This window comes from Arachis hypogaea, chromosome 16 (genome assembly GCF_003086295.3).
Source record: "Arachis hypogaea cultivar Tifrunner chromosome 16, arahy.Tifrunner.gnm2.J5K5, whole genome shotgun sequence".
NCBI lineage: Eukaryota > Viridiplantae > Streptophyta > Magnoliopsida > Fabales > Fabaceae > Arachis > Arachis hypogaea.
This window is the reverse complement of record NC_092051.1, coordinates 149,609,981-149,632,422: the sequence shown is the minus strand read 5'-3', so window position 1 is coordinate 149,632,422 and position 22,442 is coordinate 149,609,981. Positions and strand designations below refer to the sequence as shown.

The window sequence follows — 22,442 nt, the reverse complement described above, 5'->3', positions numbered from 1 at the left end:
ATAAGGAGCTTATATCAAGACCTTGGGTTGTGGATTTTGAATGGATTACCCGTGATGTTAACGCTGTGGCAGATTGACTGGCGAAATATGCGGTCAAGACCAATCCAACTCATGTTATTTGATTGGAACCTTGTGATGAGCTTCAGCATCTTATGCTTATTGATTTAGGATAATCTCTTTTTTTTTCTTTGTTTCTTTTTGTTTAATCACAAAAAAAAAAGAAAAACGGCGATACCAAAGGGATTAGTTTTCCTGGCCCAATATGAATATGAATCATAAATTTGGGTGCGTTTGGTTAAGTTGAAATCCATATTAGAAAATCGGGTTATTTTTCAATGTTCAAATGGTTCAATTTATCTGTAATTTGCCCAATTCACAATATACAGTTTTATGTAAAATTTTTTATTCAATCTACATATAATTTTTAAATCAATGCATTAATTATAAATTGCAGCGATTTAAAATCACTACAAATTTATATTTTAAAATTAATGTATCAAATAAAATTATCATTTAACGATGACTATAAACTTTCGGTAAATCTATTTGCCGGTACTTTAGGCTAACAATTTATCAAACACCATGGTAATCTTTGTAACGACAGTTTAAAGTAGTCGCAAATCTCTATATATACCGCAATTATTTATTATTTTCTTGTAAGAATATCTCTTTCTTTCTCTCACAAAATTATTTTCTCACGCAATTATAAACAAATAAGAAAAAATATAAGGTATCAATATATTATCTGCGAATTTATTGCCAACAATAATTAATTATTATATTTTAAACACATATATAAAAAGACATATTTAAAAAATATATTAAATTCCTACCTCCCTCCCTATGCATTGGCACATCAGCTGCACCAACCTACCTCCCTGCTCACCAATTCACCAACAAAGATCCAAAAGGAAATACACATGAATTCAACCTCATTCATGGTGGTGTGTTGTGCCAATAATCACTAGCTAATTCTCTATTTTTTCACTATATAAAAGTATTGCCTTTAGCATTCTCCTTTCGAATATAAACATGCATATAATTAAACTTATTATCTTCAATTAATTTGTTCTTTAGAAGAGGTTATTGGTATGAATGATTTAATTTATATGCATCTCTAGTGTAAAAAAAAATCAATTATATATCGTTACGTTAATACAAATATTGGCATATTAACAATTAAACTCCAATTAGGATGCTTAATCAATTCTCATAATATTTTATGAGCATCTAATAATGTGGCTCTCTAACGTAACTAAATTTGTTCAACTGCAGGTTGACTAGCATTGGCAATCTATATTTTATTCGTGGTATTTAATTTGGATCAATCCGTTCGAATAAGATTGTCTATCTTACTCGCTATGGGTAGGGTAGAATGCGGTGTGAATTTGTCTGCAGGTAGGGTAGGATGCGGTGTGAGTTTGCATGCGGATAAGGTAGGATACGGATTCAAGGTATACCCTACCCTACCCTATCCACACCCCTAATATATATATATATATATATATATATATATATATATATATATATATATATATATATATATATATATATATATATATATATATAATGAAGAAAGTGAGTGTTGCATCTACAATCTTTCTCTTATAAAAATTTTCTCTTATAAAAATTTGAAATAATTACTAAACTAGTTGATGATCATATTATTTGTAATTTTATGTTAGATTTTTTTAAAATTTTATTATTTTTAATTTTCTATTTTATTAATATGTATGAAATTTGGAATAGTTGAATTTTATATTTGTTTGAAATTTGTTTATTTTTCTACGAGTAGAGTAATGTTTAAAACTTTAGAGTGCAGATAGAATTAGAGTTGATAGAATATGATAAAATTTTAAAATAATTTTCAACTCAAGAAAAACTTTACCCTATCTAACAATTGTCAGCCCTAACGATAATATATTGATTAGAATTGATTCTTCAGTTGACATTTCTTCCAAGGAGCACTTGCAGAGGCCCAAAACATTATTATTATTATTATTATTATACAGGCCTGATAAGGCCCAATAAAAAATAGCCCAAATAAGACCCAATACAAAATGAGCTAAATTGCCTCTTTTCTTTTTTATTTTTTGTTACATATTTTTCCTTTCTTTTCTCCCCCCTCAACAATACGTCGTCGTTTCTGATATAAAACAAACATAAAAGCCTTGTTCTGCAAAAAGCCATTAACCAAATTATAGCATCCTGCAGATACAAGAAACCTCAAAAACCTTTCTGTCTTCGTTAACAAGAAAGGAAGAAGAAAACACAAGGCTTCTTCTTTGCCATTTTTTTCTCTCTTTAGATTTTGAATCTGTAGTTGATGTCAGGTATGGAGAGGCTACAGAGGATGTTTGCGGGTGCAGGTGGAGCACTGGGCCACCCACCACCGGATTCCCCCACCCTCGATTCCTCCGAGCAAGTCTACATCTCTTCACTCGCACTTCTCAAAATGCTCAAACACGGTAAACCCTAACCACGAACCCATTAAGCTTCGTTATCTTTCATTACTCAGAGCTAATTTCGCCGCTTTCATTTTAATTTGCTCTATTTTGCTGTTTTTGTTGTTCAATTGAGCTTGGAAACCCTAGCTTGTCTTTGGGTTAGCTTATTTTTACCTTAATTCGGTTATGTGAGAAAATTTGAGTGTTTACGTGAACCCTAGTTTATGTTTGGATTAGCTATTTTGAGCTAAAGTTAATTTATAATCAGAATTGGTTATGTATGCAGAATTGATTATTATGCATGGAAAAAAAAATCAGTTTTCACGGATATATAGAAAGATTGGATAGTAGCTTCTGAGAAAGATAGTTTTTAGCTTTTTCAATTACATAGAAGAATTCATTGTGGATTGACTATTTTTTAGTTGTTGAAACAAACATGCCATAAAGTTTGGTTTTTGAAAACTGGGTTTAATGTGGTGTGGTCTCATGTGTGTGGATTTGTAGGAAGGGCTGGGGTTCCAATGGAAGTTATGGGCTTGATGTTGGGGGAGTTTGTGGATGAGTACACGGTTCGTGTTGTGGATGTGTTTGCTATGCCGCAGAGCGGGACTGGCGTCAGTGTTGAGGCTGTTGATCATGTGTTTCAGACCAATATGCTTGATATGCTCAAGCAAACTGGAAGGTAAATTTTGCTTTTCATTTTATTTTCATTTGATTTGATATTGCAATTTTCATCATTATTGAATTAGTGATATGTGGTTGGTTATGTATTCATATACCATTATAGCAATGAATTTTTGTGGATACTATTAGATTTAAGGTGAGTTTGGCATTGGGGTTAGAAATAGTAGAGGGTACACATATGTCTCGTCCATGATAATTTGTCTGTCATTTCTTTCCCTTTCCTTTAAAGAACAATGATAGATGATTAGTCATTTAGTTAGGATTTCGGGAGTGGCTGTATGTTTAGGCCTGGGATTGTTTGTATGGGATTGCCATTAGAGTGATGTTAAATTAGTGCGCTAAAGTCCAAACCCCTCAAAAAATGTTAGTCCTGTAGAGAAATAGAAAATATCTAGTCTTCGAAAGATTTCTGACTTCAATTTGATCTCTTAGTGTTTAAAATGTGTATCAATTTGGTCTTCCAAATTATATTTAGGCGTTAAGTTGGTCTTTAAATTTGTATGCCATGAGTGAAGTCTGTTTTATTCTTCATCTGTTAGTTACGACTTTGAATACTTGTTTCAGACCTGAGATGGTTGTTGGTTGGTATCATTCACATCCTGGATTTGGTTGCTGGCTTTCCGGAGTGGACATCAATACACAACAGGTTTCAACTTCTCTTTGGTCTTTAGTTCATTTTGGTAGAATGTCTAGTAATATCGTGTCATTTTTTAACTTGAGACTAAATGAACAATTTGTAGATGAGTGCAAGAATGTTTTTCCTTGTTCAAACTTCAAACAAAAAGTGAGATGCACACCAATGTGTGTTACTATGTGCATCTTTTAAAAGAAACATGCGAGTTTCTGAAATTTAAGGCTTTAAGCAACAATTTCAACTAAACTGCAATTGAATTAGGTAGTATTAATTCTCGTGTTTTAATCTCAATGTTTGATATAAATTATGAACCACTGGGACAATATATAATTAATATTAACATTATGATGAGGAGCTTTAATAAGAGAGAACAAGATGTTGGATTTAGTATTATGAGCCATGGCGTTACCTTACATTTATTTTGAATCTCATAACAGAGTTTTGAGGCTTTAAATCAAAGGGCCGTGGCTGTGGTGGTGGACCCTATTCAGAGTGTTAAAGGCAAGGTGGTCATTGATGCTTTCCGGCTGATTAATCCACAAACTATGATGTTGGGTCAGGAACCACGGCAGACAACCTCTAACCTTGGCCATCTTAATAAGCCGTCTATACAAGTGAGTGTTCTCGAAATTTCTTACAAAGCAGAGCTTCTGCTGCTAATATCTGTGTGTTAAGTGTTAACCATTTTTAAGTTTTAACTGCTTATTCTCCTTGTCAGGCTCTGATCCATGGCTTGAATCGGCATTATTACTCAATAGCAATTAACTACAGGAAGAATGAGCTTGAAGAGAAGATGTTGCTTAATCTTCACAAGAAGAAATGGACTGATGGTTTGACACTCAGACAATTTGATTCTCATTCAAAAACTAATGAACAGACTGTTCAAGTAAGTTAAAATTCTTAATGCAAACTAGAAATACACATGTTTCATGTAAAATTTAGTAGTTATAGATTGCTCATCAATATACTTTGGATCTGTCACCATAGATATTTAAGCAAGTGTGAATCTCAAAGCAATTGCTGATTTAGCCATTTAGGTATTTATATTATAGGCACACCCCCCAGTCATATTCCTAAATCTTTCTTTTACAGGAGATGCTATCATTAGCCACCAAGTACAACAAGGCAGTGCAGGAGGAAGACGAGTTACCGCCAGAAAAACTCGCAATTGCTAACGTGGGGAGGCAAGATGCTAAGAAGCACCTTGAGGAGCATGTCTCCAATTTGATGTCTTCCAACATTGTTCAGACCTTGGGAATGATGCTCGACACGGTCGTGTTCTAGAGGCTAGAGCTAGCATCATCCAATGTGTTCTTCCCGATCATGTCAAGCTATATTTTATTTGCGCTTTCTAGACTTGCTACCAGGAATTATTTATTTAGCACGCGTTTTCTGCTTTTATAATATGGTTGTTTCAAATGGAAGAAGAGCAAGTTGCTTGTTACACAATGATAGTGTCCTTTTTGTTTTTTAATATCTATAAATGACAAGGGGACATTCATGATTCTTGATTATGCAGACATTGAGGTTTCAGTCATTCTTTACAATAACAATGTTTTGTAGATTTAGTTGAAACATGCACAAATTGGCTTGAAAGATTATAAAGTCACATACTCTAATAAAAGTTGAACATAGTGAAGAAAGAACAAAATGGTAATATTGAAAACTAAAATGGAGGGGCGTCCCTGTTAAAGAATTCAGCCATGCTTGTGATCAGTTCCTTTGCCTTGTCACATTCAAGATCATGTATGTGAAATGCATGACCTTTCCCTTCAGTCTCCTCAATCTCCACCACCCCGGTCCAACCGCTTCGACTCAAGGCCTCATAGTAAAGCCTCCCTCTATCCTTCAGTACATCCTTCTCTGCTATGCACACAAACACTCTCCGACAACCCAACCAAGCCAAGCTAGGTGCATCCTCCGCCATTGGGTTAACCCACAGGTTGTCACTCTCTGGCATTGATGGGCATATAAACGGCCACAATCGATCAACTAACTCCCTTTTACCTAGTTCTAACACTTCTGATCCAATCGGAGTTGAACCCCAAAAATATGGGTGACTCAAACAAGCCCCTAGAATATCTATGCCAAGATTCATATCAGGGTGCCCAGCCATCATAACTATGTTATGAACTATGTTAGCACCGGCACTATCACCCGCCAAAAATACTCTTTCAAAATCAGCATGCTCATTTAACCAAGGCTCAGGTCCATTGTTCTTCCCATGAGAAGCCACCCATTGCAGTGCAGTCCAAGCGTCATCATATGCGGCGGGAAGAGGATGTTCCGGTGCTAGCCTATACTGAACAGAAACTGCCACAACGTTGGCCTTGGAGACCAAAGCAGTAAGGTAGTTATGATATGCTGCATTAAAGGGTGAGTTGACACAAAAGGCACCACCATGGAAGTAGATCACGATAGGGAGCTTGTGGTTATGGGTGCTTTGTGGTGGGGGGAGGAAGAGACGTGCGGCGATGTTGTTTTGCGAGTCAAGTGTGATGTCTTTGGATGAGACAACACTGTGAGGGTAAAGGGAAGGTGGGACAATATCTGTTCCCCTAAGCCTTTCAACACGACCGTCGGTAAAGACACGAATAATATGAGGGAATTCTTGAGCTATTTGTGGTTGCTCATCGGTTATGGTTGTTGAGTTTGTGCTGCTTTCCATGGAGTTGAGGCTTGGAGAGTAATTCAGTGAGGATAAGAGAAGCTTTGAGATGGATGGTGTTGGTTTGAATGTATAGTTCTTGGCTGCTAGCAAAATAAATAATTCTTGTGGAGGATTTTGGTCTTCATGTCAATGTCAAGTAGGGGTGGCAAACGAGCCTAAATCCGCTGGGCCGGCCCGCGTAACCCGCCAAAAAAGGCGGGCTGGACTGAAAAATTGGGACTGCCAAATAGCAAAAGCCCGCCTAACTCGCACCGCTTAAACTACAGGCTTTGGCAGGCTTTGGCGGGGCGGGGCGGGGTGCCGGGCTAAGATTTTTTTAGTGAGGGGGTATTTTTGTAATTTTTTTGCCAAAACCTAACTTCCCCCAACCTAACTTACAAGAGTATGAAGATAAAAATGGAGTGTTTTGAAATATGTTTATGTTATTTTGGAGACAATATTTATAATTATGTTTTGAATTATGTTTATTTTATTTTGGAGAGAATATTTATACTTATATTTTGAATGAAAATTTGGTTTATAATTATATTTATTAGATATTTATAATTACAAAGATTTTAATATTTGTGAATATAAAAAATATAATTTTTTATGCCATTAGAAATTATAAACTTATTAATATGGTTGTGAAATTATATATATTACTTAGTAGTCAATAGTTAAAAAAAAAAAAGAAGAGCTTTGGCCCGCCAGCCTGCAATTAATCAGGACGGGCTAAGATTCTAAGACCGCCTCACTAGACGAGCAAGGCGGGCTTCCCCGCTTGCCATCTCTAATGTCAAGTGACCTTCATTCGGTCCATGGCAGCAACATATTGGTGTTTTTATAGTTGAGTCAAAATAGCAATAAGAATAACACCAAGTTAGTATTTCATTCTAAATTTATAACCACAATTTTAACGACTTTATAGTTAATAGTCAAATGGTACCTACCTGAGTTGATAAATTTAAATAAAATAATTTTAAATATTGTGTTTCTAACCTTGGATATTTGAGTTGATACATAAATTTATCTAATCGAATATTCATTATTATAATTAATTTTATGTTAATTAATATATTTTACCTGTTAACAATAATATAAATATAAAATAGATTACTACGTGTAAATTTTAATTTTAATATATTTATAATATAAAATATTTTACATAATTATCAAGCAATTCAGATAAATTTTTAAATAATAAATTTAAAACTAGATGATCTGATACTATACTATTATCTCTATTTATATTCACAAATCACAATACATACATAAAAATTAAATATTTAAATTCGTATAATAAGCATTCTTACACAGTGGCACTAACTTCCCTAGACAGTGGTTCCAAAAAAAAAAAGAGTTAAAGTGACACAATTTAATTTTAATAGTTTATTAATTATTAGTTATTACAATAGTTTAATTCGTCATTAGTGTCCTTAACCAAAAATTTCCTGAGAAACAAAACCGGGGCAAACTGAGAAAAAAGTTGCATCGAGCAGCTGCTGTTCCTTCTTTTCGTTCTTCCTTCTTCTGAGTTTGTTGCTGCAAAGTGCTAAAACATGCAGAAAATGGCGTCACTCAGATCACTTCTCCGATTACTCTCCTCCAGATCTCGCTGTCTCGCCGCTTCCACCAACCAACACCACCACAACCTTCCTCCTCGCCACCTCAACCGTTTTCTGCGTCCAGCCCTTTTCAGCCTCTCTCCCTCTCGCAACCCTAATCGCATCTCTCAAGGTACACACTCGACGATTTCTTCTATATTTTTGGGTTAGGAGCTGAAATTTGGCTAAACAAGTCGATTTTGATCCGAAAACATTGTCTAAAAGTTAGATTTTTTAATGATTAAATTAATGTGGAGTTAGGGTTCCTTTTCGTGATTGGATTATGTATTTGATTAAGTATTCAATTTATTGATGTGGACCCTGTAAGATATATATGTAGGTATTCAGTGAGCTTAAAGTTCATGTTTTAATTGACTTGGATGTGTAATGCCCGAAATGAACTAATAATCCCTTGCTATTGCATATTGGACTTATATTGGGTTAGATTCCTTTTGAAATTTCTAGCTGAGTTTATGAAAGTTTTAATTATCATTCACTGACAAAGACACTCATCTAATAGTTTAAATTAGGATTGTTTGGTACTTTTCTGGCTGTCAATTTCAATGCATTGTGGGGTTGGTGTGTTTTTGTGACATGTTGAAGCTGAATAAAGCATTACCGTGATGCTACTATTTGAATTTCAATGGTTTACGTTGCAAAAATTGATGCTGCTGCTATAGAGTCAGATCAAAACTTCCAAATTCTAGATGTGTTAATTTGGAAAAGGAAGTTATTATCTTGTGCTCATTTTCGTTCTGGATGTGAGTCATACTTTTGTGGAGGCTACAAACTATGTTGATTTTGTTGCAGAATTTTGTGCTCCTCTCTCAATGGGCTTGGGAAGCTTGCGATTCTATAGCGAAGATGTGTCCCACACGCCTAACATTAAAGACCCTCAGCTTCACAATCTCTTGAAGGATTTGATGGCTGTAAGTTGGAGTGATCTTCCGGATTCTGTCATTGAAGATGCGAAGGCAGCTTTATCCAAAGATACAGATGACAAAGCTGGCAAGGATACTGTGACTAACGTGTTTCGGGCAGCTGAAGCTGTTGAGGAGTTTGGTGGGATCCTAACTACCTTAAAAATGGAACTGGATGACAGTGTTGGAATGAGTGGCGAGGTATTTTGATTTAGCTTTATTCACCTATAAGATGACATTACGTTCCTGTTCACCCTTCAAATTAATTTCATAATCTGGTTTCTTTCCATAGGATGTAAAGCCTTTGCCAGAGCATATGAAAAATGCTCTCATTACCATTTTCAATCGCTACTCAACCTATTTGGATTCCTTCGGGCCTGATGAGACCTATCTGCGGAAAAAGGTGGAGGCCGAGTTGGGCACAAAGATGATACACTTAAAAATGAGGTGCAGTGGCCTTGGTTCAGAGTGGGGAAAGGTATCATAGATTTCACTTGTTCCCTCTTATTTACCCAAACTATGTGATTGAATAAATCCTCCTCCATCTGTTGCGGGTCAAGGACTCCTTCCCCTTCTTCAAACTCCGATTCATATTTCAAGCATATTTAAGCTTTCAAAAGTCATTGTCCATGGTGGAGTATGGTGGCCAATGGGGGCAAGTTTCTAAACCCCCATGGCTGAATGAAAAATTCAGGTGAACTATGCAAAAAAGCTGCCACTTTCACTCTGGTATTTGCCATGATACCACCATTCGACAGCACAGCATCATTAGTGGTTTACGACAAGGAGACGCGAAATTTCCATCAGCACCCAATCAACAAACTATGATTTCAAATTTTGTGCGCATTTGCAAATTGCAACATTTACTCTAGTCTTTGGAATGTATGCAGATTTTGTTGATTATCCTTTCAGCTTGTTCATCCCTGTTCTCCGATCCTTCCTTGAATTATTTTCACAAAGTTTCCTAATTTGGTATTCTGCTATGTTGTAGTTGTTAATAACTGCAGTCATTTTCTATTATCTTTTCTAATCATGGTTCTCTCTTGCAGGTAACTGTTCTTGGAACCTCTGGACTTGCAGGTTCCTATGTTGAGCAAAGAGCATAGAAAGACATTTTAGAATCAATGTCATAGTTGTTTTTGTGTTGCAAATATCATGCTTCAGATGCCCGTACACCCTTTAATGTGTGTTTTCTCCTAATATTTTTGTTCTAAACGGATTGATGCTATGGAAAATAAGAGGGCTTACTTTTTGTTAACTTGATAAAATCCTTTTACATTATTTTCTTTCAGTTGTTCATTGTTTATATGCTTAGTTTTGTTATTCGTGCATACATGTTATACCTGCAAATACATGTAATAGAGGCGATCAGATTTGTGGCAAGTAACAACCTCACAAGCTCGCCTCTATGAGGGATGGTGAAAACACTGTTCTAGATGTTCTGTGAAGCTGGGGAATGCTATAATTTTAGGTGGTTGATTCCTGCTGAGTTCACTTGGTCTTTTGGTAATAATATAATACATTATTGGCGATATGTAACAGAATATGGAAGCATCAACAATGTTTAATTGAATTGAGTCCGTTTTCATGAATGGGGAGATGTATTCAGCAGAAAAACCAGTGTTAGTTTATCTGTAACAAAGCCAAAACATATTGTTAAATTTTGGTACCCATTTTTGTCATTATGCCCGTTTATCACCATGGTTAAGAAGTCCTCATCCATTTGTTAATTGAGAATTTGAGATATACCATAGCTCTACTAATTAGTATTGTTTTCAGATGTTTATATTTCTATATCCAAGAAGAAAATGAACTGCCTTTGGTATGGGCCTATAGAGTATTGGTACTGAGACTCGATGACTGTTTTGTGTCTCGTAGCTCCAGACAATAGAGACATGGAAATTAAAATTTTTAGAGACGCAACTGAAATTTTAATAACATTTATTTTCAAAAACACCTTCATGTAACTTTTTAATATCCAACTCTATCCCTCCCCCAAAACAGAGGACAAAGTCACAAAACCAAGCTGGGCTGGGCAGGACAGTCGGCGAGCTCTCCTTCTCTAGCGGTGGCACAGTGGCAGGGCATCTTGGCGACAACGGCGGTGATAGCAATGAGGGTACTGTGATCTTTATTGACAACAAGAGGATAGTAAAGTGGCTAAATGCGGAGGAAAGTACTTCTTGGGAGCAATGGAACTAAGAAATAAAGCTTATGGAATAAAGCATTTCCTACAAAATATTGGGGTCAAGTATAGAAACCCTGAAGATTTTAAGGCAAGAAAGGAATGAGAGAGTGTGGCTATGACAAATAATAATTATTGAGTGAAATAGATCACATAAATATAAGTGCATGGCAATGAAAGTGGGATACATGAAGTGAGTCGGCAAAATTAGAATGATACGAGTGGTTAATGATACGAGTGGTTAGCATGGTGAAATCATTTGGGAGAAAGTCAAAACAAGGCAAACATAACACTTGAGTACTCAACAAAAGACATGAAGAGATATATTCGTGTTTTGTCACATAATGTTACTCATTATTTGTTTGTTTGAGGATCTGTTATATTTTGGTTATTAGTTTCTATACGTTTTTAGTATGATGTATATTTTGTTTAATTCGAGTTATTCTTGTTGGCATTGCCGAGAGGATAATTCACAAATTAAATATTCTTTCTCCAACTTGGGTCGAATTCTATAACAGTGATCTAAAAAAATTCAATTAACAAAATCAGTAGGTAGGAACACAGAATTTATTTACTTTATTGGTACTATATCATTAATCTTCTCATTGATACAATTGCTGAGATATAACAGTAATATGAAGTGCAAAATAAGCAGCATCTATATATACTTAGGAGTCAGTTTAAGACTGAAACTGAAAATAGTTGTCATTGATAACATAAAAATGGGGTTGAGAGGGTGTATGGACTGAGTTCTAGTTTGTTCTTATTATGCACTCTTATCATTGGATTTAATAACAAAGAAGTGTTGTCAACTAAGTATACAAGAAAGGTGAATACAAATAACATACCTCAACTGTTCTCGGATTTAGAAACCCGTGACCTTAAAGTCTCAAAATACCAACTCTAACAACATAGAATCCAACAATTTTTATTGCTTATCACTCATCAGTCATCACTATCATGCTTCTAAATATGCTCTTCAAGTAGCATCCGTAGAACTTCTTTGTATTTTTCTTGACAACCATGATTCAGAAGGTGACTTAGGCAATGGTGGAAGCAACACAGCTTTCCGGCAGAGACCAAAAGGCCATCCCTCACAATGACAAAGCTCCCGAATAATCGAACGCTTCCAATACTCTGGCGGCGGAAACAACTCAACAGCTTCATTGATGCTTGAATTACATCTCGAGAGGTTTGTCTTCACAGAACAGAATGCTTCATCACTCACAGCAGCAGCATTGGAAGAAGAACAACATGAGAAGCAACTCTTAACAGAACAAAACTCTTCTCTTTGATCATCATGTTCTTCATTACCACCCTCTTTTTTTTCTTTTGTTGTTATAGTTTGTGTGACATATAAGCCTGGCTTGTGCTTCTGTTTCTCCATGGCTTGGCGCCTTCTAACCGCCATAACAACCACCTAAAGCACAGTATAACTAACTTTAAAAGCTTAACAATGAATTTCACATTCAAATTAAAAAGTTTGTTTGATCTAACAATAAAAAAACAGTTTATGTATTGATTGATAATTATTAAAACATGTTAAAGCTTAAAACTAAATGGAGATATAATACTTTTGTCCAAATCATTGTTTACATAACATTTATTAAACAAAAAAAACTATGGTTGAAATGTAATAATGATTATACCAAATATGTTGAAATGAATTCTAGTTTGCACAACCACCTTTCAACTATGGTTTGTGGTATGCAAAAAAAAAAATGAAAATGAAACATCATGTTATAAGGATTGTGGTGAAGTGAAATATACATACTTGTTGTTCCTCTTCAAGATCAGTGATTGCTGGGAACTCCTCATCATCAAGGCTTGCAATGGAAAGCTTTCTACAAGAATTTTGGCAGTTGAAAGAAAACACTTCCTTTATGGTAGCTGCAAATATTTTGAATCTCTTTGTGTGGTGGTTTGGTGGATCTTCATGATAGAATACACCCATTCTAGAATTTCATTAATCAACTTGTCATACAAGAGAAGAATACATTATATATATGCTTTTTTAAGATAATTTCTTTTTACTCCTCTAATCTTTACATCATATGTATTTTGATCTCTAAAACTTAAAAATATTACAAATTAGCCCCTACACTTTTTGAAATATGCAGACAAACACAATAAAGTTGCATAATTTTAAAATCGTAGGTGGAAAATTCGCACTAACATCAGGGAAGTATAATGTATTTATTTGAGGTAGTTTGCACACTTTAGATCATTCAAGTTGTTGATGAAAATTCAAGGGGGATAAAATGCAATTATTGATAAAACCACAAATATTCTTCTACTACTGAAAGAAATTCTAATTAAGTATTATTGAAATTTTTATAGAGAATATGACTATTCTAAAACTTAGTTCTTTGTATTTAAGGCTTAATTTTCAAATTGATCTTTTAGAAAGAAGTACTTGTCAATCTAACTAATTGAATATTGATTTAAGACTTAAATTCTAATTAATTTTTGCAATTTATGTACTTTCCTAACCTTAGGACACCCTAACATGATTTGCATGCATAAAGTTAAAAACGTAAATCGTCGTAAGATGTGACGATTTACATTTAAATCCTAACTCACACAACCTTAGCATGATTTATATAATATAAGAAACGACATTTGTGTAATTAATTTCGTTTCAGGTGAATCAAGTAATGTATTTGTTTTTAATTTTTTTAGAAAAAAAAACCTATTACTAATTAATGAACACCAATAATTCAGTGTATGTACGTTTCATTGGTCCTGAAATGGAGCTGCTTTATTATTGATAGTGGCCTTGCAACTTACTGAAGCCACTAAGCCTTCCGTTCTTGAAGGTAAAGGCAAGTAATCAATGGCCTAGAAGACACTTTTAAATGAATGGAAACAAAATTCTCTTTGTAATTCAAATGCTTGTTTGACTGCTATATAATAAGCACAGTAATTTAATTTACCTTTAATTACCATGAATAGCCTTCATAGATTTGTTAATTTAATTGTGTTAGTGCTTATTCAGAGATGAACTTAAAGCTAAAGTGATAAGGTTAATAGGACATGCCACCAAATTGATACTGCTATCAGATAAATTTGCTTTGATTGGTCAATAATGTCTATGTCCCCCAATTGAAAAAGTAATCCAAAAATTGACAAAAGCTTTGGTACATTATTTGAGCTAAGTGGCCTTATTGCATCCACTTAAAATTGACTAGCATGACATAAAAGGTGGATTCTATATACCCCTAGGCCCTATGTATGAATAATTTGATTCATTGATAAGACTGTTACCCTTCCATGGCTCAACATGTTTTGCCAATGCCTATTCCTCACTTTATGGTTTATGCTATCAAAGAGTTGGCACATTTCATAAATCACAGATCTTATACTTTATAAATTTTTTTTTTTTTGGTTTTCCTCTGCCAACACTTGTTTAAGCAAACGAGTGAGTAAACAACTCGATCAACTCAAATTAGTTTTGATATAAAGATATTTAGTTAATAAGTAATTTCTTAAATAATTTTTAAGTGGTTTTTGAGTTTTAAAATTTATGTCGAATTTTAATAAAATTATCGAAACTAAAAAAAACCTATATTTTTTTTTCTTTTGAATAGAGAAAAACCATTCATTATTTATATATATCTTCTTTTCAAAAATAGTTTTCCTTTTTTCTTTTTCTCATATAGTTGTCTGCTACCTAACATTAGTTATTCTCCAAAATTTGTTAGGATGATTAATAACAAAGAATAAAAATGAACAAGAAAAATAATAAGAAGAATCACATTTCATTTATTCAAATGATCAAAATAAGATGAAATCCAAGGAGATTTGGCTAACCTTTATTTCCTATGGCATAAATGTTTGCTCCCCCATTACTAAACATTATGATTGTAATGGGGTTGGATAATAGCTTAAATAAGTCTTATACTAGTATCTAATCAGATGTGAAAATAATTTTTGCTTAGAATTGTAATGATTATAAAAGTTAGTTATATTTGTGTGTGTTTGAGTAGGCATGTTAGTTCTATTGAATGATGACTTAGTTTGTTCTAATTGTTTTACAATGTCATTTCTATTAGGTTTTTATTGATTTACTTTTGAAATTGCAAAGCTAAAAATATTGGAGCATGAGCTTGATGATGTGAAAGAATGAGAACAAGATCTTTCATTAATCAAAGCAACTGGAATGAAAAAGCTAGATTTCAATGGTGCTGCTTGTTTTACACACAGGCATAATAACAAACACCTTAGCTTCAATCTCATGTAAGATTTCAAATTTACAACAATGATTGCTAGAGTCTCATGTCACTTTGAATTAGAATTAGAATTAGATTTAGATTTAGATCTTTGATTCTGAATCTGCTGGGATGTGAGAGAGATCAAAGACTGAAGTTTTGTCACCGCCGCTGTCTTTTCCGGTGGGCACTTCGATAGTGACACCTTCAGAGATCCGAGCGCCTCTTCAATCTTACCTGCTGCCAAGGCTGCGCATCCGGCCTTATATGCCTCATCCGCCACGCGTTCGTCGTATCCGCCGCCGTCTGCGGCAGCGGAGGAGGAGGCGGAGTCGAGGGTAGCGGTGGCGCGTGTGTATTCGAGAGTGGAGATTGCGGAGTCGATCTCCACCATGAGAGCCTCCGGCGTGGCGGCAATGATCCTGACGCCATCGAAGACGCTCCAGCGAACCTTATTGGATTCTCCGAAACCCGAACCCATGACAAGTTCCTTCTTTTCTTTCTAATTCGTTTGCGTAATTGGAATCGGTGAATCGCAGAATTGGAATTCCTATTCCAAAGTGATGAATGGGTTGTGTTACATTTTCTAGATTATTACAGTTTTGGAAATTTTGTTAAACAAAAAAAAGTGGGAAACGTGGTTGGTTAGGTTTACCTACTGGTTACCATGCTTTAGCTTCTTCTTTCTAGTTTTGGGAAGAATGGAACATTTTGTGAAAAAATAAATGAAAAATAAATTAATTTAATAACTGTTACATAATTTAATTAAATTTATCAAACGAAAAGTATACATAGACAATGAGAATACTAAACAATGTGAACAATGAATATGGCGGATGTTCAATTCAATAGATATGCAGATGATTATGTTTATTATTTCTAATTGGATGATTATTTCTTTTGATTCGATTTACTCATGATGGAGTATTTTTTTACTTTATTGAGTCAATTCTAGAACCCATTGTTCATTTGTTTACAAAAATCGCAGGAATAGATCCTCTTCAGTAAAAAAAACTAGATGGTATCCAATGTTTAATCTCTCCTATTTATTTTTAGTCTCACTTATAAAATTAAAGGTAAGAGATCACATTTTATTCTCTCAAGTGTTAAAGAAAATGAAAAGAATCCATTTCCATTCTCCACTATCAATTTCACTTTACATTCTAAACCAATTATTATGAACTTACTAATTCGGTTCAAGTTTTATAGTTATCTTTTCATTCTAAGGCGCATTTTTAAGTTCACAAATATAAAAGTGGATCAGAGAGAGAGAGAGAGAGAAAAAAAAGAAAAAAAAATTTCACCAAAGTTACTAAGACACCCTTAGTAGTAAAATTCTAATGCCCGAAGCTGGATGCAAGGAGATACTTAACATTGCTAGACTCAATTGTCCAAGTATTTGACAATGTTAACTAGAAAAATACAAGCAGCACCACAATTAACTACACACTCCTTATTAATATTATCAACTAAAAAACAAATACTTCAAAGTGCATTTATGAATTGGAGTTTGGTAGGGGAATAGATGAAATGAATGGAAAAGAGTGAGAAGAGTTAAAAAGCTTTCACTTTACACTTCAAGCCTTTCTTGGCCCCTTCAAATCAAAACTCACAGACACAGATAAATGAATTGGACCATCAATATTACCAATTGCAGGAATTATATTTGAGTGGGATGAATATAAATCCCACAGATAAATGAATGATAATACCAGATACATTGATCACAACAAAAACAACTTCCTTCTCATCTATTTAACTCACATTGCCTCGGTGATTAGAACTCACTTTAACCAAAACCTTAGTCCTAATTCCTAAATCACTATTAGGGGAAAACCCTCTCTTCCTCTGAAATTTTCTTTCTAACTGTAAAAATAGGGGGCAAAAATATGTTGACCAACACCATACTATGATCCTCAAAGCATGGCAAAGGCTTTCCTAAGCTAGCTTTTATGTGCCTGTAAGTCTAGAAAGTAGCTCTGGACCACAGTTGATTTTGTCACATTTGGCGTCAGCTATTTGGCTCATGCGCTAACAACTCCAGAGGCCCACGGAACAATCACGGGTGCAGACGGATGCGAATTTCGATACCATTCCGGATACCTATCTTTAAAGTTCAGCTTCGGTTTCTCAGCCTGGATTCAGAATATCATGCAGGTATAAATTAGTCAGCAGAGAAGAACAACTACAGCAATAAATGGGAACTTTTAAAACCAGACATTGTTTCATATTTCAACAGCATGATTATCAAATTCTTGAGTTAACTAGTAAACTTTTCTGGGTACAAGTTTAGGTCCTCAGATAAAATTAACAAGTTTACAAGTTTTAGTTCCCCTAAGTTCCACAAATTTACGCGAACTCTTTTGAGTTTGATTACCATGTTCAAGAGCAATTTGTCAAATCCAGAATATGTAAGTATCAAAGGCTAACTTACAAATTTCAGCCAGCATTCCTGATGTTTGTGCTGATAAATATCCGGAGAATGACACCCAAACTCTGATGGACAATAAACCCAAATGTTGCATTTCTTTTCGCCTTCTTTGGCGTTTTTAGCCTGGTCCAAGCAAGCTTGACAGCAATCGGCTGCACTATCTTGGGGGTGAGTAAGACCCCATCGAACTGCATCGCCACCATAATCTGTGTGAAGTTCCGCATTGCACACGGGTGGAAGGGGCCTACCCGGAAGAACTTCTTCGTCTGTGGATTGTCACATGCAAAAATTTGTTTTAGCACAGAAAGAAAAGATACATGCATATTTCAAGATTCTGTGACACCTTGCATTGTTAATTTGTTAATTGATCCCAGAGAAATCAAATGACAACTTAAATGACATCGAGTAAACCACAAATGGCAAATTTGTCCCTCATCATTCCATTACCAAACAGGTTCATTATTAAGAAAACAAAGGAACAACTTTATTCATTGTTTTGTTAGAGAATATACTGGAGGTTGACTCAGAAAAATAGTCTAAAGAACATGATATTACCAAACTCCTCGGCACCATTTGGTTTGTCATCATGTTCCTCATTTGCAACTTGAACAGGTATCCAAAGGCCAATTTCTTCGGAAAGCGTATCCCAACCAGAATCCAAAGCTCTTGCTAGTATGCCTACGAAGTTCAAATAGATATTTTGTAAAATACTAAAGTGTCAAAGATTTGTGTGAGCATTCATTACCAATGTGCAGAAGACAAGAACGTGTCTCATAAATGTAGGAAATGTCACAGAAAATCAATTGCCCATACGGCCATACCTGCCTCTTCAAAATTGATGCTTGAGCTCGAAGTCCCTCTAACAAGGGCCAACTTAATCTCATTCAATCTTTCCTTGCGCCAGTTTTCTACTGCTTCTGTATTGGATGAGTTTATGTTAAAGATAATTTTGCAATAAAATATCATCCAAATACTACCAATTTAGCATTTACATAACCAAATAAAAATTTGTGTCAGAAAAAAGAATGACTTATTGCTCATATAAGAAGGGAGCTCAATTTCCCATTCTCAAGATAAATATCCCCAACACTTTCAGAAGCAACAAAGGAGGAAACTTTCTAACAAAAAAATTTTGGCAGTGTGACTGATATTTTATACACAGTAGTTGGATAAAAAGATTCACATACAAATAAATGAAGCCTTTTCTTGAGATGTAGAGCTGAATATATCTTTCAGATGAAGTTGTTGTGTCCTATCATAAACCCTCTCAACATTTATTAATCCATCACCAATCTAAAACTCCGGTATCAACTAAAACATGAAACTATTGAATAATTTCCCTCTAATAAATCAATCAGTGTGCATTTCAAACAGTCAACCTCAGGTACATGCACATCCATGATCCATTGCTTATAACACGAAAGTATATTATTATCATTAAAAACTCTAAACTATCTCAAACTATATGTGGAAGTTTGTGGTAGCTCAATAATCCACTGTCTACTTTTACGTAGGCTTCCCTATATCACTATTCAATTTAATTTAGAATACTCCTCAATTATGTCAATCACTACATCAAGAATGGTAAACCATTTTTTCTGTAAACATTATAAGGATGATCTCAAACTTCAAAGGTGAATGAAGAGTTATCGACATGTTTATAAGTATTGTTACATGTTTCAAAAATTTGAAAGTTCTGAAGATAAGTCAATCAAGTAATAAAACAACTGTATCAATGTCACCAAAATAGTTGATAAACTGAACTTGACAATAAGCATAGCAGAACCATGCGCTTCCACTCCTACAGATGATATTATTAGCTCAACCACAATTTGTAGAATTTTACTATTACACAAAGTGCCTATCAATGCTCCATCATAGATGGAATTGTATATGCTAGCACAATTTAAAAGCACTCACGCCGTTCCTTATCAATGCCGAGGGAGTCGGAACTGTTTGTTCTATTACTATTCAAGCTCCTTAGTCTCTGCAGGACCTCATCAACTATTTTCTGTTTCAAATGCTGAGGCAACTCAACTGCCACAGTTTCACTTGAAAACTCCCCTTCAAATTTCTTCACCTACTTGCAAAACAATTGAATTTAATTTAGCTTCTGAAAAAAATATTGCTGAAGTTAGGTAGAATAGAAAACAGTTCTTACCCATTTTACTAACTCCACTGGTTTGTGCGCCTTGCGGATTTGCTCTGATTCTTCCATTTTCTGAATCTGATCTGGTTTATACAACACAGCTGAAAAAAAGGGGGCTTACACTACTGATAAAAATAAAGTTCTGGTTTCTAACTACTCATTGCAATACCCTTGTTATTCATTTGGCTCAAATTTAACACAAATCATTAAGTAGTGACCTATATACTCCACAACTGAAAGCAAAATAGAAACCAAAACAAATAAAAAAAGGGGCTTCAAAAAATTGATATGGTCCAGTCTAGAACTATAATTGCAATACTATTTATGTCTTCTGGTTTAAAAAAGCAGTACCCTGCTCCATAGCTTAAAACAGTAGAAACCAAATCAAATAGAAAAAGATTTATAAAAAATAATCAATGTTTTTAGTCTAAAACTACTCAAAGCAATACCCTTTCTGTTTTTGGTCCAAAAACTTACTAAAAAACACAATGCATACACTTTCCTATTGTTTCCTTTTTTGTTGTTAGTAGAGGAAACAAAAATAAGACATAGTGAGAGATTGAAAATTGACTTAACTGTTCCTTCCAACGCTACCGGAGTAGATATAGATAGAAGCATAGAGAGAGCGAAGACAGAAGAGTGCAACGGCAATGTTGACGAAGCAAATAAATAGGGTGATCTTCTTGTAAGAACAAACCCATTTCCCTCTTGCCATGTCACACCCTCTTCCACCTTCTTATTCTTCTTCTTTTCTTCCTTTTTAATCCTCATCCCACCATTGCCCACAACAAAAAGTTTCCAACTTTGCCAAAAAGGGAGAAATTTTGAACCTGGGTTTTGAAGATTTTTTCCTGGGCACCCCCCAAATAGATCCAAAGCTCAACGCTTGTTCCTTTGAAAATAAAAAATAAAATAAAAATCCCGAAAAGCGTTAACAAGTTACGTTCTTTCTGCTTCACAGTTTTGGATTTGCTTTGTGTGTTGGGTTTCAGTATTGAGTTTTGGAGGTGACACATGGAAGCTATGTGGGGCTATTATATTCTGTGCTAATGTGCGCCTTGTTCTTCATTGTGGGTTGTGTAAGTTGGTGGGAATTAAGATGGATCGCGTAAATCCTAATAATTTCGGTGGTTTATAGCCATAATTGATGGTGGACCTCTCTCGGTCTTTGCTAAAATGCGCTTCTTTCTGATTAGGCCAGCTATGGCTTCTGTTGTTGTTCTTATCTGTTGATATTGCAGTGTTGCTGATAAATGCTAACGTGCACCGGTTTTTTTGTTTCAGAAGGGAATCAAACTTTCCTTTTGCTTTTTCCATGGGTAAGACATGTTGTAATTAGTATGGAAACTTGCTTTTCTTTCTTTCACAGGGTTCAAAGTATGAACTTATTAGAGCTGTAATTTTTTTTTTTTTAACCATAGAGAGACTCGAACCATAACATGAAAAATTATGTCATTTGAACTATAACTCGATGGTTATTAAAGCTTTAATTAATTTGATTCAAGTTGGATCAAATTATGATAAAAAAGTATTAGTTTGTCTTTATCAAGCAAGCTGCTTCATTTATTAGGTTTGAAATATCAACATTTTATCCTAAATTTTTTATACTAAAATTATTCATTAAAATATTAAAAATAAATTAAATTATATATATATTTATACTTAAATATATAATTATTAATTTTATTAATTTTGATAATTAATTTTACTATATAGACAATATTTTCTTTATAAATTCTTGCCTTTTTCTTGTATTAAAAAACTCAGGGATCCACTCTTTTTGTTGATGAATTCGAGGGGGTCCCGTTGAGTTCTTAATAAGAAGAAGATTTCTTATTCTATAAATGACTCAATAGATAACTTTTTTCAATGTTTCAAAAAAGTTCATTTCAATTTTTTTTAATGTTTTTTAAAAATGAACTTTATTTTTTGATTAAAAAAAGTCTTTTCCAGAGGAAAATTTCTTTCAATTTAAGTTGAAAGAAAAGTAAAAAAAAAATAAAAGGGGAATCATTTGATTTACTTTTTCGGGATATCGCAATGGAAATAATATGAATTCTGTTTAATTCTGACTAATAGAGTTATCAAATGAGTTGAAATTACAATTGATACGACCGAAAACGATATATGAGTTAATATATGCTCTAAAGTTGAAAATATCATAAAAATAAGGTGTCCCAATAACTAAATACGTATTGATCAAAAATATAGTGTGTAAATTCTTAAATGTTTGTTATTAAGAATTTTTTTTGAATGTTTTTTAATCCTTTTCTCTAGACAAAGCTGATTCTAATTCTATTAAATAAAAATTTTTACTTATAACTCATATAAATATCTATTTTGGAATCTATTTATTTTATAAGAAGAAAAAATATTTTGAATGGAATATTTGAATGGAATACTAAATTGGTGATCAAAAAATGATAAATTTTTGAATTTCTTTTTTTAAAAGAAAAAAAGAATATGCATCTCTTTGGATTCAAAAATGAAATAGAAATAAAAAAGATTTGATAATAAATGAAAA

At 34.1% G+C, this 22,442-nt stretch overlaps 6 protein-coding genes across 6 annotated transcripts; 2 read left to right on the top strand and 4 right to left on the bottom strand.

Annotated features, from left to right (window-relative positions):
• Positions 1-2,088: 2,088 nt before the first annotated feature.
• Positions 2,089-5,285, top strand: LOC112697863 (26S proteasome non-ATPase regulatory subunit 14 homolog). Its single transcript, XM_025751224.2, has 6 exons — positions 2,089-2,468; positions 2,952-3,129; positions 3,696-3,777; positions 4,203-4,379; positions 4,484-4,651; positions 4,858-5,285. Exons 1-6 carry the CDS (start codon positions 2,327-2,329, stop codon positions 5,047-5,049), a joined length of 939 nt encoding a protein of 312 aa, XP_025607009.1. The 5' UTR covers positions 2,089-2,326; the 3' UTR covers positions 5,050-5,285.
• Positions 5,286-5,305: 20 nt separating this feature from the next.
• LOC112697862 (probable carboxylesterase 2) lies at positions 5,306-6,433 on the bottom strand. Its single transcript, XM_025751223.3, has one exon. It carries the CDS (start codon positions 6,431-6,433, stop codon positions 5,432-5,434), a length of 1,002 nt encoding a protein of 333 aa, XP_025607008.1. The 3' UTR covers positions 5,306-5,431.
• Positions 6,434-6,734: 301 nt separating this feature from the next.
• LOC112697860 (succinate dehydrogenase subunit 5, mitochondrial-like) lies at positions 6,735-10,200 on the top strand. Its single transcript, XM_025751220.2, has 4 exons — positions 6,735-8,155; positions 8,833-9,143; positions 9,235-9,420; positions 9,992-10,200. Exons 1-4 carry the CDS (start codon positions 7,978-7,980, stop codon positions 10,046-10,048), a joined length of 732 nt encoding a protein of 243 aa, XP_025607005.1. The 5' UTR covers positions 6,735-7,977; the 3' UTR covers positions 10,049-10,200.
• A 1,493-nt stretch (positions 10,201-11,693) lies between these two features.
• LOC112697861 (uncharacterized) lies at positions 11,694-13,770 on the bottom strand. Its single transcript, XM_025751221.3, has 2 exons — positions 12,902-13,770; positions 11,694-12,547 (listed from the first exon to the last, which is right to left on the bottom strand). The coding sequence occupies exons 1-2, from the start codon at positions 13,079-13,081 to the stop codon at positions 12,107-12,109; spliced, it is 621 nt and encodes a 206-aa protein (XP_025607006.1). The 5' UTR covers positions 13,082-13,770; the 3' UTR covers positions 11,694-12,106.
• Positions 13,771-15,245: 1,475 nt separating this feature from the next.
• LOC140179726 (uncharacterized) lies at positions 15,246-16,551 on the bottom strand. Its single transcript, XM_072219415.1, has one exon. It carries the CDS (start codon positions 15,817-15,819, stop codon positions 15,409-15,411), a length of 411 nt encoding a protein of 136 aa, XP_072075516.1. The 5' UTR covers positions 15,820-16,551; the 3' UTR covers positions 15,246-15,408.
• Positions 16,552-16,982: 431 nt separating this feature from the next.
• On the bottom strand, positions 16,983-21,439 carry LOC112697859 (uncharacterized). Its single transcript, XM_025751219.3, has 7 exons — positions 20,495-21,439; positions 19,931-20,019; positions 19,690-19,849; positions 18,591-18,686; positions 18,325-18,447; positions 17,773-18,035; positions 16,983-17,473 (listed from the first exon to the last, which is right to left on the bottom strand). Exons 1-7 carry the CDS (start codon positions 20,631-20,633, stop codon positions 17,363-17,365), a joined length of 981 nt encoding a protein of 326 aa, XP_025607004.1. The 5' UTR covers positions 20,634-21,439; the 3' UTR covers positions 16,983-17,362.
• Positions 21,440-22,442: the final 1,003 nt, after the last annotated feature.